The sequence below is a fragment of the Notamacropus eugenii genome, chromosome 4 (assembly GCF_028372415.1).
Source record: "Notamacropus eugenii isolate mMacEug1 chromosome 4, mMacEug1.pri_v2, whole genome shotgun sequence".
NCBI lineage: Eukaryota > Metazoa > Chordata > Mammalia > Diprotodontia > Macropodidae > Notamacropus > Notamacropus eugenii.
This window is the reverse complement of record NC_092875.1, coordinates 111,226,617-111,243,487: the sequence shown is the minus strand read 5'-3', so window position 1 is coordinate 111,243,487 and position 16,871 is coordinate 111,226,617. Positions and strand designations below refer to the sequence as shown.

The window sequence follows — 16,871 nt, the reverse complement described above, 5'->3', positions numbered from 1 at the left end:
AGGATATGAAATCAGGCTTTACTAAGGCCAAGTCTAATGTTCTCAGAGGTGGAGAACCTGTGGCCTCAAGGGCACCATGCTTGAGGACCTAGAGGGCCACATGTGGCCTTGAGGCCCCCAGGTTCTCCACCCCTGCCTCCTGCAGCATGTTAATGTCTTCAAAGGATATCAAAGAAGCTTCGAAAAAAAAAGACCCCAAACTCCAGGATGTCCAGGTGGATTGGTTCTGATTTGAGGGTTTTAAAAGGGAAATTTAAAAATTCCCGAGTCTTTGTGACCCCATTTGGGGTTTTCTAGGCAACGACACTGGACTGGTTTACCACTTCCTTTAACAGCTCATTTTACAGCTGAAAAAAGGAAAAAAAAAAGAGGTCCGCTGAAAGATTTTTAAAAGTGCACAGAGAAAAACCAGAGGGAATTCAGAAGGAAGCAGAGATAAGCAGGACAGTTCTGAAAAAAATGTTTAGAACATATTAAACACTGAAAAAAATAAGCAGAAGAAAATTCAGGTTCAAGGTCTCATATACAATCCTGTTTTTGTATGTTTACTGTGTATATAGAAATACTTTTTTCACCCTGGTGTTTAAGTAAAAAAAATTAAAAGAGAAAAGTAAGAAAAGCTATGGATGCAACACATCTTGCATAGTCTTGTTCATTTATATCAGGCTTGTACAACAGATGACTATGGACTGCTTGTGGTGGCCAAAGAATTTTGGGTGACCTGTGAAAAACATAGAGTTGACACTGTGCAATCTCTTGTTTGTCACAGGACCCATGGTAAGCAACCACCATTAATCTGTCTTTAGTCTAACCTATCTGTAGCCTGAAGAAGTTTAGCCTATTTTCATTTTGGCCCCTACCTATTGCCAAATTATGCGGGTCTGATTCATGCCATAGTTTTCAAAATGGTTTTACATACCCCATCTTATTTTCCTCCATAAATTCAGTCCTTTCCCTGATTTTCCCTTTTCTGTGGATGGCATAGACAACTTCCCAATTGTTCAGGTTCCAAAGTTTCTTCCCCATCTCGCCTTGCCCCCCAATATTCAATCGGTTGCCAAATTGGGTTGATTCAATCTCCACAGTCTCTCTCAAAACTCTCCCTTTTCTCTTCACAACATTCAGCCACTACCCCAGTTCAGGCTTTCATCCTATGTTGTATTACTTTTCCTGGAGACATAGGGACTGGATTTACCTGAGCAAATGCTGTATCCTTGCTGAATAGCTTTTCCATGCTATAGTCAAATAAACTGAAGTAGCCACTAACTGGTCTTGCCACCACTCTAAAAAATTATAACCTAAGAATAGTTCAGGAAATGCATTTCTCTCCTTTTCAGACAGGAAACAGACTATGGGTGCAAAATGCAGCAAATACTATCAGACATAGTCATAGTGACAGCTGATTTTGATGATTTTTTTGGTTCCTTCTTCCTGGGTATTTAAGGGGTGAGCCTCAACTATAGGGCTAGGAGAGGGAGAGGGCTTGGGAAGCTTAAGGGACAGGGGAAGAGAGGAGAAACTTACCTTGACCTGAAGAATACCTGAGACCTCAGACTGGGCCCCACATTGGGCATTAAAAATATGGTGAGGACTGGATGGGGGTAGGGTACAGGAACTCCAAGGCTGGAATTCCCTGTATGGGTTGTCTGGATAAGAAATCATGGACTCAAGCATTGTTGAGGACAAAGTAAAGATTTATTACGCTTTTCAGGGGACAAGAGTTCTTAAGGAACCTGCAGTCTTAGAGGGGTACAGGTAAAGTTTATATAGGTTATTTTATAGTAAAACATGTGCCAAATATGTTAACTAGGTGATTCAAGGCAGGATTAGGGAGTGGTTCAAGACTGGTTAGTTCTTAAAGGAACATGCACTTTTGGTATCCACTGTGTAGGTATGTTATCCAGAGTTCATTAGGAAATAACCCAAAGGGGGCTACATGGAGGTATGGTTTTAGGCTTGAAATGTCAATAAGTCAATGAATGGTCAGGACTGACTAGGGAATACCATGCTGCTCTTGTCAATGTCTTGTTAGACAAGATTAATGTAAGGGAGTGTAGGTATGTCTAAATCTAGGATACATATAATTGGTCAGTGAGGAGTAAATGTTGTTATAACACAGTGCACAGCCAGCTCAGATAGTACATAGGTGGTTCGGACTAATAAGTTCTATAGGTGCAACTGGCTGCTATACCAAAAGGGAAATAACGATTGTTGCTGGGGCAGGCTGTGTCCTTGGGCTGGGGAGAAACTGTCTGGGATATTGTTTTTGGCTAGGGAGAAATGTGATTTTTAGAGAGAAATGTGATTTTTAGAATTCGGGTCCAAGCTCATGCATCCAAGCACCCTATCATTACCTTGAAAATATCTCTGCCATCTGTTTCCAATTCTCAACTCCCACCACGACTATCCTAGGTCAGGACTCTCTTATCCTTCACTCATATTATTGTAATAACCTCCTAAATGATCTCCCTGTCTCCAGCTTCTCCGTGCTTCAGTCCATCCTTTATAAAGCTGCCAAGATTATCTTTGTAATACACAGGTCTATCCATTTCACTCCCTTGCTCAAAACTCTGATTGCTCACAGGATAAAACACAATCTCCTTGTTATGATATTTATAATCTGATTCTAACCTACCTTTCCAGGGATATCTTATTGAATTCTCCTTTATATACTCTATGTTTCAGACAAACTAGACTATTGATATTTCATTCCATCCTACATTTCTTTTGCTTTTTCACATTCTTCTAGATTATTATTCTTTGACAAGGAGGAAAGGGAAGAGATTAAGCATTTATTTGGCACCTGCCATGTACCAGGTATTGTTAAGAGCTTTTATTAATATTACCTCATTTGTTCCTCATAACAACAACTCTGCATGTTAGGTACTGTTACTATCCCCATTCTATAGGTGAAGAAACTGAGGCAAACAGAAGTATAATGACTTGTTCAGGTTCACACAGCTAGTAAACAACTAAGGTTGGATTTGAACTCACATCTTCCTGATTCCAGCCCCAACATTCTTTTACTATGTCATCAGCTACCTCTAGTACCTCTGGAATGCCCTCCCTCCTTATCTGTGCTCACTGAGATCCTTGTCTCATTTCAAGGCTCAATTTAGTTGCCATATCCTCCAAGAATCCTCTCCACTTTCTATTTGGATATTGTACTTAATTCAAGAAGCTCATTCCAAGAGATAGCATTGTGCAAGGAATAGTGATCTGGCCTGGGAGTCCAGGAGACCTGGATTTCAGTCTTGTGTGTTATCAGTTCTGACTGTGTGGCCCCAGGTAAGTCAATAGACCACTTAGTTCCCCAGGCAACTCCCTATACTAATAAAATACCAGATTTTTCCCTCTCTCCACCAAAATGAAAATAAGCAAAAAAATCTGTTTTCAAAATAATTAAGCACCTGCAACATTCAAGGCTCTAGTCCTAAGAATAATGACAACAATAGTTCTAAGGGAACTTGCACTGTACTTTGTGTATGCCTAGATTGCCTATTATCTATTGAGGCACCTTGCTTCTCCATGTTCACCCACCTTAGGTAGCCTTTTTTGATGGGTTGTGTAGCTAGAACAGGCTGTGTATTTAAAAGTGGTCAGACGGAGACAATCACTTTCTTTCCCACATGTGATTTCCTGCTGCTGCCCAAAAGCTGAGCATCACATGGCAAGCATAATGAGCTGAACCAAGAAGACAGATACTTTCTCCCCACCTCTCTTCTGCTTTGGTTCATATAAATGGTCTTGGGTTTTTTTTTGTTTTTTGTTTTTTTCTGTTTTGTTTCATCCTCAGTTTTAGGTGCAGGCAGCAACTCTCACCTGACCTGGGAGTTTGAGCCATGGAGATCCTTGGAGCCAGGATTGCAGGTAGGATATTGTATTTGACCAGCCCTGAAGGGAAGCCCTGAGAAGCCAAGGATCCTAGGACTGGAGTCCAGCTTGGGTTTTGAACTTGGATCTGGGATTGCTCTTTGGGAACTGAGTTAAGCTGTTTATGTATTTATTATTATATCTCTTAAAGTATATATTCCTTTGTAAATGCTAATCTGACTTATGGTGGTTACATGGAAATGAGGTACAGGGGACTCTCCTATGCTTGAAAGAATACCATCAGTGTGGTCTTGAGACTTTTTAGAGAGCCTAGACACCCTCAACACTTGTAACAGTATTGGAGAATCTTGGGAGGGATGAAATGAATGTAATGTAACTGTCAGTAGGGGCCAGGGCAGTCAATGTTTAACAAAAACAATAACAAGACCATTTAGTACATTAAGATTTACACAGTGTTTTACCTATAATATCTCATTTCATCCTTATAACAACCCTATTGATGAGATGTTTATTATTGTAATTGTTCATATTCTCATTTTACAGATGAGGAAACTGAGGCCAAGAGCTTAAGTAACATGGCTAGTTGGTGTCTGGGGCAAGGATTCAAACTCGTCTTCCTTACTTCAAGGCCAATGTTCTATCCACTGAAAAAAAATAGCTCCTGCTCTGAAGAAACTTATATTTTATAGAACAGGGATAATTCTTGGCTGGCTAAATGCTATGAGACAGGAATGATTTTGGTTTCTACCTGCCCACGTTTGTTTTTACACCAATGTTAATTTTCTTTCTGGGCTGATATTAATATGTAAGAATAGGTTGAGCTTTACCACCACCCCTCCCAGGTGTAGAAACACTCACCTCATTATCTCGATCCTTCTCTAAGAAATGTCGAGCGACATGACTTGGCAGAATGTTACGGAGCATGTTTTCATTGTGCTCCCTCAGTTCTTTCATCTCATTGATCTCCTCTTTAGCCTGAACACGCCAGAGGAAGTCCAGACGAGCCGTGTATTCCAGCTGTGGGTGTTGAGAAAGGGAAGGGATAGATGGAGGCAGAAACAGACACAGAGAGAAAAGACTGTAAACTCTTAGGCATCAAAGTCAAACCCATGTTGGAGAATAGTAAGACTGTTTTCTCTGGATTTTTAAAAACTGGATTCAATTTGGTTACAATCTTCTCAGAAGCAGGAGGGTGGAGTAGGTTACCTTTTACAATTTCTTCCACTGTTGTAATGGAAGGAAGACAAAGGATCAGAGAATCTCATGATTGGCCTTTATTCCAACCCAATGGAGGAATTCCTCCCACAGCATTCCTCCCAAGTGTTCTTTCAGTCTCCAGGGATCAAGAACTTGCCAATGCCTAAGACAGCCCACTCCATTTTTTGAAAACTCTAGTTGTTAGGAAGTTACTACTTATAATGAACTGCAATCTACTTCCTATAACTTTCAGTCATTAGTTCTAGTTCTGCATTCTGGATTCTTGTAGAAATGCATCTGGAGAAAAGAACTGATAAACAAATGTATAGAATTATTTTGTACATATATATGCATACATACAGATATTTGTGTTTAATGCAGAGTGGGGGAAAGGGAAAAAAAAGAAAAAAACAAGAAAAGAAAGTTATGAGATAATTTCATTATGTATTTAAAAAGAATAGTAGGTTGTACATAATAGATCTACAGTTTCATGTGCAATCTTTTTTTTCTATTCCACTATGTTGTAGGAATGCTTGTTTGATCTCATAAGTCTAGAATCAAATAAATAAATATTTTAAGAATATTTATGCTCATTGAAACGTACCCCTCTTTCTACATTTTTTATTTCTATCAAGGACACCACAATCAAAGTCAATGGTCAAGTCTTGTTATTTATTATTGTTGGGCCTTATTGGTTTTAACTCTTGTTTAACTCTGGGTAAGTCATTGTTTCTACCTCCACAATGGTTTTTGAATCTCAGGCTTTCTCCCTTCTCTCATGGTCCCCAAACTGTATCATCTCTTGCCCAGATTATGGCAACTCCTTGTTGGTCTGTCTCCCTTCTCGTTCCCCCCTTATTTCTCATTCTCCATAGAGGCTAAATGGAGATGCCCATGGCATAGGTCTGACCACAGTATTCTGCTCAAGAATGCTCAGCAATGCCCTAGATGACAATCCCTAACCCATTCTCCTAGACTTACTCCTGAATCCCTATCCTTATTCAAGGATACATGCAAACATCTCTGCTTAACCTTTAAAAGCCTTTTGAACTCTAGCTCCAACGTTTCTTTTGAGACTTAATTCTGTGTTCCAATCAGACTAGCTCATTTGCTATTCCTCATATAAGACATTCTCCCTGCCTTGGTTCAGGTTATCTGTCTTCCTTGTCGGGAATACATTACTTCCTCACCTCTGCCATCAAGACTTTCCAGCCTCCTTCAAGGCTTAACTCAAATTCTACCTTGTCTACAAGACCTTTCATAATCCCTGTGATTATTAGAGTCCTAACACCACAGAAATTACTTTCTATTGGCTTTTTATATATTTTGCATTTATCTGTCTATACAAATATTCTTTTTCCCAGTAGAATGTAAATTCCTTGAGGGCAGGAACTGATTTCTTTCTTTGGGGGGGTTGGGGATTTTGTATTTTGAGTGTTTAGCACAATGCCTGGTACACAGTAGGTAATTAAAAAGTGCGATTAAACAAATGTTATCAAATCAGGTGCCTTGCTAATTTCTTCAATTGTTAGGTCAGATTTATAGAAGAGGGTTTAAATTTTTACTGTGTGGTCCAGTAGGCAGAACTTGGCAAAATGGGAATAAATGGAAACAAGGCAAATTTATGCTTGATGAAAGGGAACAAATTCTTAACAATTGCTCCATTATCATTCAAAAGTAGAATGGGCTACCTTAGGAAGGAGTGGATTGTCCTTTTCTGAAGGTCTCCAAGAAAAGGCTAAAAAGACTTTAAGGTATACAAAAAGGACATCATAATTTATTAAACACCTACTATGTGCCAGGCAGGGACAGTAGGGGGTATGGCGGATAGAGCACAATCCACTGCTCCTCTTTCAAAGAGTATGTAGAATTTAGTGACTTTGGCTGGATAAATTCACGGAGACACCAACAATGTATTAGTATACTCCTCCAATATTTTTCATTTTCTTTTATTCTATCACTTTTTCATATGGCTCTTTTTTGTATTATTTTAAGAGCATAAACTTTTGACCTAGGATACCACAGAAGTGGCCTCCTAGCCATAAGGACATATGGCTTAAACAAATTAAAATAAATTGATACTTAGCTGGATCAACTTTTGTGTCATTGGAGGAAAATAATAGGGAGTACCTCTTAAGTACAAATGTCACTTCTAAATGGACAAATTGGGACAAATCCTATAGGGAGAGAGATGCTGCAGTAGGAAGGGCTTTGGAACCAAAGGCAGAGGATCTGAGCTCCAGTCTCAGCTCTGATCTTATTACTTGGGTGATATTGGTAAAGTTGGTTAACCTAGCAAGACCTCAATTTTCTCAACTATAAAATGAGGAGGTTGGACGGGATGACCTCTGAGATTCCCTTCAGCTTTAGATTTATGATCCTTTTACTTCCAGGGGATGGCTGTTCTCCACGAGGAAATTCTAAATCAAGGAAACATATTTCTAAAAAACTCAGTATGCAAAAGATAATTTACATGTAACACAGATTCTATAACTGAATTATAATGCATGCTGATTGCAATGATATGGCACCCTTGGCATCAAGTTTTAACGTGCTAGGACACTTTCTGGTGGAATGCAAATGTTCCACCTCACATCATTAAGAAAAATATAAATTTCTGACATTGGGATTTTCTTTTTTTTTCAGTGTGTCAGGGTGATTTCTCTAGAGATATCTGGTGAAGCAAAATATGTCCAGATGTTTCAAAATTTTGTGAAGATTAGAAAATTTCTCTGAAAATAAAGTAATAATATGACAACTCAGAAACAATGACATTTGAAAAAATATTAAAAATAGAAAGTATTTTAAATAGAGAGTTCAGAATAAAATAAATTAAAAAAAGAAAATAGAAAGTAAAATATAATCAGTTTCAAGTATTAGGGAGTTAAAAGTGAGCTAGGTCCTTTAGGGGTTCAGACAGCATGGTGGACAGATCTCTGTATTTACAGTCAGAAGACCTAGACTGGGTTCTTATTTTATCTCTCATATTTGGTATGTGAGACTTTAGAGAAATCACCTACTTAGGAACTCCATTTTCTAATCAGTGAAATGAAAGGAGTTAGCCTAAATAAGGGATGCTTGAACTTTTTTGTATACTGGACCTTTTGGCTTTTGGGATAAACCTATGAACGGCTCAGAATAACATTTTAAAATAATTGATAGGAATACTAAATTTAATTAAAAGTTAGTCAAAATAGGATTAATTTTTCCCATCCTGACTCACAGATATCCTGAAATCTACCTATAGACCGTTTAGTGGTCTATGAACTCCAGATTAAGAACCCCTGGCATAGGTCCCCAAATTCTATGACATGTAGTTTCCTCATCTTTAAAATGAAGGCACTAACTTGTACTAAAATTCTTTATAAGTGAGAGCTATTATTCTCATGAAGACAGTGTATAGTTGACCTGGGTCAAGTCACAAGCTGTCAGAAGCCTAGTTTCTGTGCTCTGCTTCATGTCCTCTGGTCACTCAGCTTTTAGGTCATTTCAATATTCTTCATATGGGGAGGGGAAACAGTTGAATAGCAGATGTGTATGTGTGTGAGAGGAGAGAGAGAGAGAGACAGACACAGATAGAGAAACAGTGAGACAGAGACAGAGAGACAGAAAGAAAGAAAGAGAGAAAAAGAGAGACAGAGATAGACAGAGAGATCAGAGAAAGAGAAAGGGAGACACAAAGAGAGGAAGAGAGACAGAAAGAGACAGAGACAGAGAGATACAGAGAGAGACAGAGAGGCAGAGACAGAGATATAGAAAGAAAGGGAGACAGAGAGAGCACATTGTTTAACTCAGTTCAAAAACTGGGAAGGAAAGGAGGGGCTGAAATAAGGGTTTCTTGTCGAAAGCCTCAAGTCCTCCTTAGTGCTTGAAAACATCAGAGATATTAGAAAGAGATCACAAGGTGACATTGTGTTCCATCTTTTTTGAAGTCTACCCACTCCTATGCCTTCCTTTAGGAGACCTGAAAATGCCTTGTAAACAACCTCATTAGTCCCTGTCACATTCCATGGGACTGTGTGGCAATGTCTTCTCCTTCTATGGTACATGGTGAAGCTGGGACAGAGGATGATTTGCTCCCCTGGTCACTCTTTGATGCCCCCCCCCCCCCATCCCATCATATATACACATCCCCCAAGGTTTCTGAGTGAGTCATCTATGAGGTTGGAATGGCTTGTCAGTTGGATCTTTCCCTCACCTGCCTTGGAGGTGGGAGTGTTTAGCATATCACTTTCCCAGAGATACTATCTGAAATTTCCGAATTACTGAGTTACATAACTGCCTTGGTGACTTGGCAGATTTCTAATTATATATACTCAGTTGATGCTTCTGCGTAAGGAGGATCAATGGTTATTATTAAGCACTTTAATAAAAATAGAGAGATGTGTGAGTCACAAAGAGAAAAGAGTGGTACCAGGTAGCAAACATAGGAGTGGGCAGACTGTACTGGATGGGACACACTGAATAATAACTTGGCAGAAGCTGTAGTTAGAGGACAATGAGCATGATACGCTTCTTCAGAGGTCGTCCTTGTTTAACAGAGTGAGGTTCTGAACTGAGAGTCAAAGATTTAACAGAGTCCCAGCTCTACAACTAACATCCATGTGACCTTGGGCAAATTCCTTAACCTCTCTGGCTTTCACTATCCTCATATGAGGAAAAAGAATTGGAAAAGTACAAATTAATAGCATTTATCATTAACACTACTTCATTTGATAGAAAGTAAGCTCCTTGAGGGCTGGGACTTTTATTTGTGTCTCCCTAGTGCCTAGCAAAGTACCTGGCACAATAAGTAATAATGCTAGTTGACGGATTGAAAGAATGAATCTTTAACAGATCCTGAGCTGAATTTTTTTTCCCTTTTTGGTTATCACCGGGGGCTCCATGGAAGAGGCAGGGATGGTATGGTGGCTAAAAGTACTGGTTGCTGAACTGATTTAGAGTGACAGGACCTGAGTTTAATCTTTAATTCTGCCAGTTTCTAGCCATGAATTAAGTAACTTAAAGCTTTGGTTCCTTCCTGTGTATAACGGGGGTAGTGACATTTATACTATCTCAGTGTTCTTGCAAACTGCATAGGTAACCTAGGATTATATTCTTCCCTATCTGTCAGTGCAAAAGCTAGCCTGCCTTTTTTTTTTTTTTTGATGGATAGTTTTGAAAGCAGTCACATTGAAGAGTGCAACGTCCAATGTTCCCTGCTCTGTGCTTTAAGAGATGTTAGAAGATGTGGGTCCCTGCCCTCAGGGATTATGAAAATAGACATAACTTCGGTGCTTTGGAGTGGGTGGGTGGGAATGCAGAACCTCCAACATAATTTGGGAATTTCAAAAGGTTAGGACTTTGTGCGAAGGTTATTATTTTTATCTATTGACTCATGATGAATTTAAATGAAAATTTAAGATTCTCAAGATTTGCGTTAATTTTTAATATTCAAAAAAGTGAGTTTGTTCCTGGGATATTTTTGAAAGGTGTACAATGCATAAATGATATTTGTGCTGTGTGCCAATATGCATCTCCTGATTTGAGCTGCCTTTGCTCTTTACTTTCACCTCTAAGAATCTCTACTTCTATCCACGTGCTATCTTTCATATGGTATCTTTCTTGGTTCCCCTATGCTTCCAATGCTAGTATTCCCCCTCCCCAAATTTGTTTCTGCTTTGCATGTTTTACTCATATGTACATAAATATGAATGCAACATGATAAATATGCATGCATATACATGTATAGATACTAGATACATATATTGATATATCTATATCTATACCCTTCTGTCTGAATACATACACAACATTGGTATACTATATATAAAAATATAGAATATGTATAAACATATGATACACGGTTATATATAGATTATATGTTAAATATTTTATACAGAAAGATTTAATATATTTATTTCTCTACATATATGTATATGCATACATACATACTGTATACACATATGTGCATGCATGTATATATACATACACACATGCACATCTACATATGCATACACACAAATGCATACATGTATGTGAGTGTACATATGTATGTGTGTGTATGTGTGTATATATATATATATATACACATGAAGAGAGAGAGAGAGAGAGAGAGAGAGAGAGAGAGAGAGAGATATGAATAGAGCATATGCCAAATGACCTTTCTTGATTCTGAATGACCACATGTGCTACCTCAGCATTTGGCTAACGGCAGATGATGAGACCTTGGCTGCTTCTGTCAGACTCTGTGTATAATGCAGTGCAGAGGAAACTTGGTACTTTGAAATGATAAGGCAATTCCCTTGTTGGTCAATGAGCAAGAAGAACAGCTCATTGGACTTTTTTAAAAAGGAAGCAATTCTGTCCTTGACTCTTCTTTGGATTTTCCATGTGTTAAGCTCACTTGTGAGGGTCAGGAAAGTTCAACTTGTCCAACTTAACTTTGCCTGTCATTTGAACACACGAAAACTAAAGGCTAAGGTTAGCTTGATCTTGGACTTGAGGCTGTCTCTTCTGTGTTTCTTCTTTTCTTACTAACTGGAGATGATCAAATATTAATCCTTAGGTGGATGTATCCAAGGTCAAAGGCCACCTTGTGAGTATGACAAGCTTGAATACTCTGATTCCTCTATTGGTATTGACTTCAGTTTGGAAGAATCTTTGGCACCTTCTCTAGCACTCTTGGAGAAGATAACCATGGTCTGGATTATCATTCTAATTCTGTACTGATTTTCCAGAAGATATAGACTTTGAGGGAGATAGTGCAGAGTTGAGGGGAAATGTAAAATGTTTAATCAGTAATCCTGTAAAGGGTTTCATGTGTAGATGGTTTTAAGTATCAATGTATTAGCAGAGTATAATAATATAGTAGTGAGTACTGACACTTTGTCTTTCTGTCAATGCATGCTTGTGAGAATCCTGGGTTAAGCATTTTTTTTGTATGTAGGAAATAAATACCTGTCCCATACCTGATACATATTGTATAGTCTTTTCTATTCCCCTGTTTGGGTGAAATACTAGATATGAACTAGAATCTAAGTTTTAATACATTATGCTGGGGTTGCAGTTTAATGAGCCAAAGAGTATTAGAAAGGAAGCCTTAAGACTCCTAATTAGAGGTCAGGCTGCTGAATAATTGAGCCCTGTTCTTGGTTTGTGGGGGGCTCTTAGTGGATAGGAGAGGAGGTTAAGTACCTTGGCTTCATCCATTCATTCTTTTGTCTATCATCTATCTATCTATCCATCTGTCTGTCTGTCTCTGTCTGTCTGTCTATCTATCATCTACGTATCTATCTATCCATCTAGTTATTCATTTGCTTTCCAAGTTAAAATAAAAACTCCTAGAAGAAAAGGACTATTTCTTTTTGTTCTTTGTATTTCAAATGCCTAGTACAATTGCCTAGAACTTGATAAATGATTGTTGATTGATTAAACAATAGAATTGATTTCCTATCACTGGACATCACTAAGGAAAAGTCAAATGATATTAGTTGGAGATTTTATAGAGCAGCATCACTCCGTATGTAACAATGAATAGAGCACTGGACTGGAGACAGGAAGACCAAAATTCAAATCCACAATCAGAGCCTTACTAGCTGAATGACCAAAAATAAGTTACCTTTCCCTCCCCCCACCTCAGTTTCTTCATCTGTAAAATGGAGATAATAATAGAACTTACCTCCTATGGTTGTTGTGAGGGTGAAATAAGATAATATTTGTAAAGCAATTTGCAAACTTTAAAGCATGATATGAATGCTAGATTTTTTTTTAATTAGACATCTCTCCCCCTAACCCCTGCCCCCCAATACTTATAACATCCAGATTCTTTCATAAGTTCATTAGGTTGTATGCAAGGCAATCAGGTAAAAACACATTGTTTTAGTGGATTGCAAGGGCTTACAATTTTTTTCCAGAGGTTCTTAGGGAGAGCTAAATGTTCATGTCCTTCCACAAGTAAGCTTATTAATATGGAAGAGCTTGAGAGGAGGGGAACTATATTTTCTCTGAAAAATCAGAAAGAAGACCTCTTTGATACTACTTGATTCTCGAAGGCAGAACTGGGACCAATGTCAGCAAAAATGAAATGGTATGCCTCTAGAGATACTGGATTTCCTTTCATTGGGGGTGTTTAAACAGAGGTTGGATGATTCCTTCTATGAGATATTTCAGATTGGTGGTTCAAGTAAGGTTTCAACTAAATGCCCTCTAATTTCCTTTCTAAATCTGAGTCAATAATTTCACTTGCTAGTTTTTGCTCATCCTGTATAATATGACATCTTGATTCTTTTATCCTGAAGTTGCCAAGGTGTGAGAGCCAGAGTGATTTGGGTTTAAGGCATGATCCTTAAGAAGAAAAACGTTTCAGTGATCAGATCCAATAATAAGTACCAGGCCAAGCTCCTCTAGGTCACTGGGCTCTGCTTTTATCAGAGTGAATATAGATAGCAATTTTTTCTGTTTTGACCAGAAATCCTGAGGGTCTTCCTCTCCCTGACTGATTTTTTTTTGGGGGGGAGGAGTAGGTAAAGGGACCATTCTCTGCTTTTTCTTACCTAGCCTTAACCACTGAAAGGGCATTGCCTCAGTCAAACTGAGTCCTGTTAAAGACCTTAGCTTAAAAAGGTCAAAGTCTCCCACTGCATGGGGGCCATCTCCACGTGTCCTGATCTATATCTTGCCAGATGGGTCCAGAGGAGAGAGTGAGGTTGGTGACTTTGCACAGCCCTACCTCACTTAAATTCAATTCATTTGCATGTGATGGCATCACCTCCTTGTCATGGTCCTCTTTGAGAAGGAAGAACAAATGACAAGGTTAACCCAGGTCTACCTAATCAGCCCCAGGCATAGCAAGTTTCTCTCATCCAGTCCAAATCAATCTAATCCAATCCAATCCAACCTAATCCACTCTAGTCCAAACCTTAGGCAAGATCAATCACTCTCTTCCTGATACTTCCTCTTCTTCAGTTTTCTTAATATGACTCTCTTTGCTCTGTTTCTACCTCTTTAACCACTTCTCAATACAACTCTCTTTGTTCTATTTCTACATTTCTTACCACTCCTTCCTTCTCAGTTTTTTTTGCTAGCTTTTCATATAGGTCATGCCCATTTACCATGAGTGTCCACAAGAGTCTCTTCTCTTAGTTTTCCCTCTGTCTTATCTCATTTGATGATCTCAGCAGCTCCTATTGATTCAACTATCATTCCTATGCAGATAACTCTCAGATTTATTTGTCCAGCCTCCTCTCTCCTGAGCTCCAGTCTTACATAACAATTGCTTACTGCTTATTCTGAACTGGATGTCCTATAGAAAACATGTCCAATGCCAACATGTCCAAAACAGAATTCATTTCCCATGAACCCTCCCCTCTTCCAAATGTTCCTATTACTTTCAAGGGTGCCACCATCCTTCCAGTCAGTTGCCCAAGCTTGAAACCTATATGTCATCTTTGACTCTTCATTCAGTCACCCCACATATCACCTTTGGGAGCCATAAGTCAGATCCTAGTGAGGGGGCCTGGGAAGAAAGGAAGCAAGTGCTAGGCACTTTACCATGATTCTTCCATTTGATCCTCACAACCCTGGGAGCTAGGTGTTATTATTATCCTCATTTTACAGTTGAGGAAACTGAGGTAGATAGAAGTTAAGTGATCTGCCTGGGGTCACACAGCTCGAAAATTTCTGAGACTTGCTTTGTACTCAAGTCTTCTAGGCTTTAGGCTTAACATTCTATCCACTGTTCTACTGAGCTGCTTAGGTGATGGGTAGGATACCTAGAGTGCCAGTACAGCTCTTTCTCAAGAACCACCTTTCAAGCTTACCTAAAGGCCCACTGAGTATACCACTTATTTCTCAGTGTCCACATTCTGTTTTAGGTAAATTATCCTAAACTAGTTGAAAAGTTCACATGTATGTGGTGGTTATAGGGGAGTGGGATAGAAAGATTCAGGGTGAATGATAAAGAAAATTGTATCTATTTGATGTTTGGCATATGACTTACATGTTCTGATATTCAAATCATCTTATCATAAAAAAATGGGTATAATAATATTGTGCAGGAATGAATAAGTCCTGGGCTGAAAACCAGAGGCAGATTTGAGTTCCAGCTGATGTGCTGTGCTTGACCTTGGGCAAATCATTTCATATCTACGATTCTCAATTTCATCACCAATCAAATAGACACAAAGATATCGATTCTTATTTAAATGCCAGTATACATATGAAAGCACTTTATATACTGTACAATGATAAAAGAATGTTAAGGGATCACCATGACTTTAAGATGTCAAGGGTTTATGATTTTCTGATGTGAGAACTGCCTGTACTGGGAACTTCTCTACTACCATCAGGGCTCTATAACTCATTAAATAAGTCTTAAAAAGTTCCCTGAGGCTCAAAAAGGTCAAATGACTTTTTATAGCCAAATATAAATGGCAAAAGCAAGAGTTGACTCCAAAATAATCCTATGAGATATACGTAGAACTCATTATTAACTGGAATTTATTTGGTCTGAATTATCTGGATTGAGTCAAATTACTTCAACATTCTACTTGTTGATAAAAAGAAAATAACAATTTTTATTTCCTCTAGCTTCACTTTCTTAATGAAGTTCTTTGGCAGTATTTTTCATTTTCAGACTTGGCCCAGTCTTCTCATTAGCTAAATTTAAACTAAGAGTTAAGAACTACTGCCAAAAATCCCCAAAATACATGATGATTACAACAACATAAATAGAAGTAGAAAGGAAAACAACCAAAATACTTCTGAACATTGTGTAATTATAGTGACTGAGCTTGGACTTGAAAATGAGAAGAGAAAATATACATTCCTTCCTTATTTGCAGAGTCAGAGACTGTGGTATAGAACATTACATATCCTGTCAGATTAGATTTCTGGAGGGGTTAGTTTTGCTGAATCCCTTCCCGACTCCTCTCTGTCCATTATTTTCTTCTTTGTTATAAGGGGGAAGATGAATGGAATAAACATTTTCTATAGTGCTTACTATGTGCCAGGTACTTTATCTCATTTGATCCTTAATCAATAAATCAAGAAACATTTATTGAGTGCCTTTTAGGAGCCAGACATTATGCTACTAGGGGTACAAAAGGAGGTAAGAAGCTTAAAATCTAATGGGGGAAATAAAATGCAAAAACATATAAATAATATAGGAGATATTTACTAGGAGATAATTACTAGGAGCATGGCACTAGAATTAAGGAGGGCTAGGGAAGTCTTCCAGTAAAAGAAAGGATTTTAGTTAAGACTTAAAGGAAACCAGAAAGGCCAGAAGGTGGAGCAGAAGAAGGAAAACATTTCAGGTACAAGGGGACTGCCAGAAAAAATGCCCAGAGTGGAGAGTGGGAGTGTCTTGTTCATGGAACAAAGAGGAGGGCAGTGTCACTGGATTTCTATCTATGTATGTGGTGGGACATTATGTATAAGATGATGGAAAGGTAGGAAGGAGTTAGGTGATGAAGGGATATGTGAAATAAGAATGAAGGAGGAGAGAGTAGCAGAAGACATCTGAGTGATAAGGGATGAGGAAGAGAAGTAAGAGTTCATGTTGAATGGCCTCAATTTTTTTTCTGAAAAATATGAGGCAAACTTCTCAGCTGAGAGAGTGGGGGAAGGTGGAGTCATGGGAGATATGAAGAAGGATAAAAAGATTTGAAAGAACCACTGCAGAGAGTGGGATAGTGAATTGATAAGGGAGGTGTGGTAAGATTGGCTAGTGGCAGTGAGAACCCAGATGGGTTTGTACAACATAAATGTGCAATGAACCAATAAGAATGGTTGTATCATTTTTTTCCATCATCATTTAGCACCCTGTGTATAGGAGTGAAGGTGGTGATGAATGGTGA

General features: G+C 38.5%; 1 protein-coding gene across 2 annotated transcripts in view; it reads right to left on the bottom strand.

Moving 5' to 3' along the window:
- The window catches only part of ADCY8 (adenylate cyclase 8), a 387,812-nt gene that overhangs the window by 43,305 nt on the left and 327,636 nt on the right, over positions 1-16,871 (bottom strand). For both annotated transcript variants that reach the window (XM_072603060.1, XM_072603059.1), the window contains one exon: positions 4,693-4,851. In XM_072603060.1, coding sequence (XP_072459161.1) covers positions 4,693-4,851 — 159 coding nt within the window. The remainder of the gene's footprint in view (positions 1-4,692; positions 4,852-16,871) is intronic.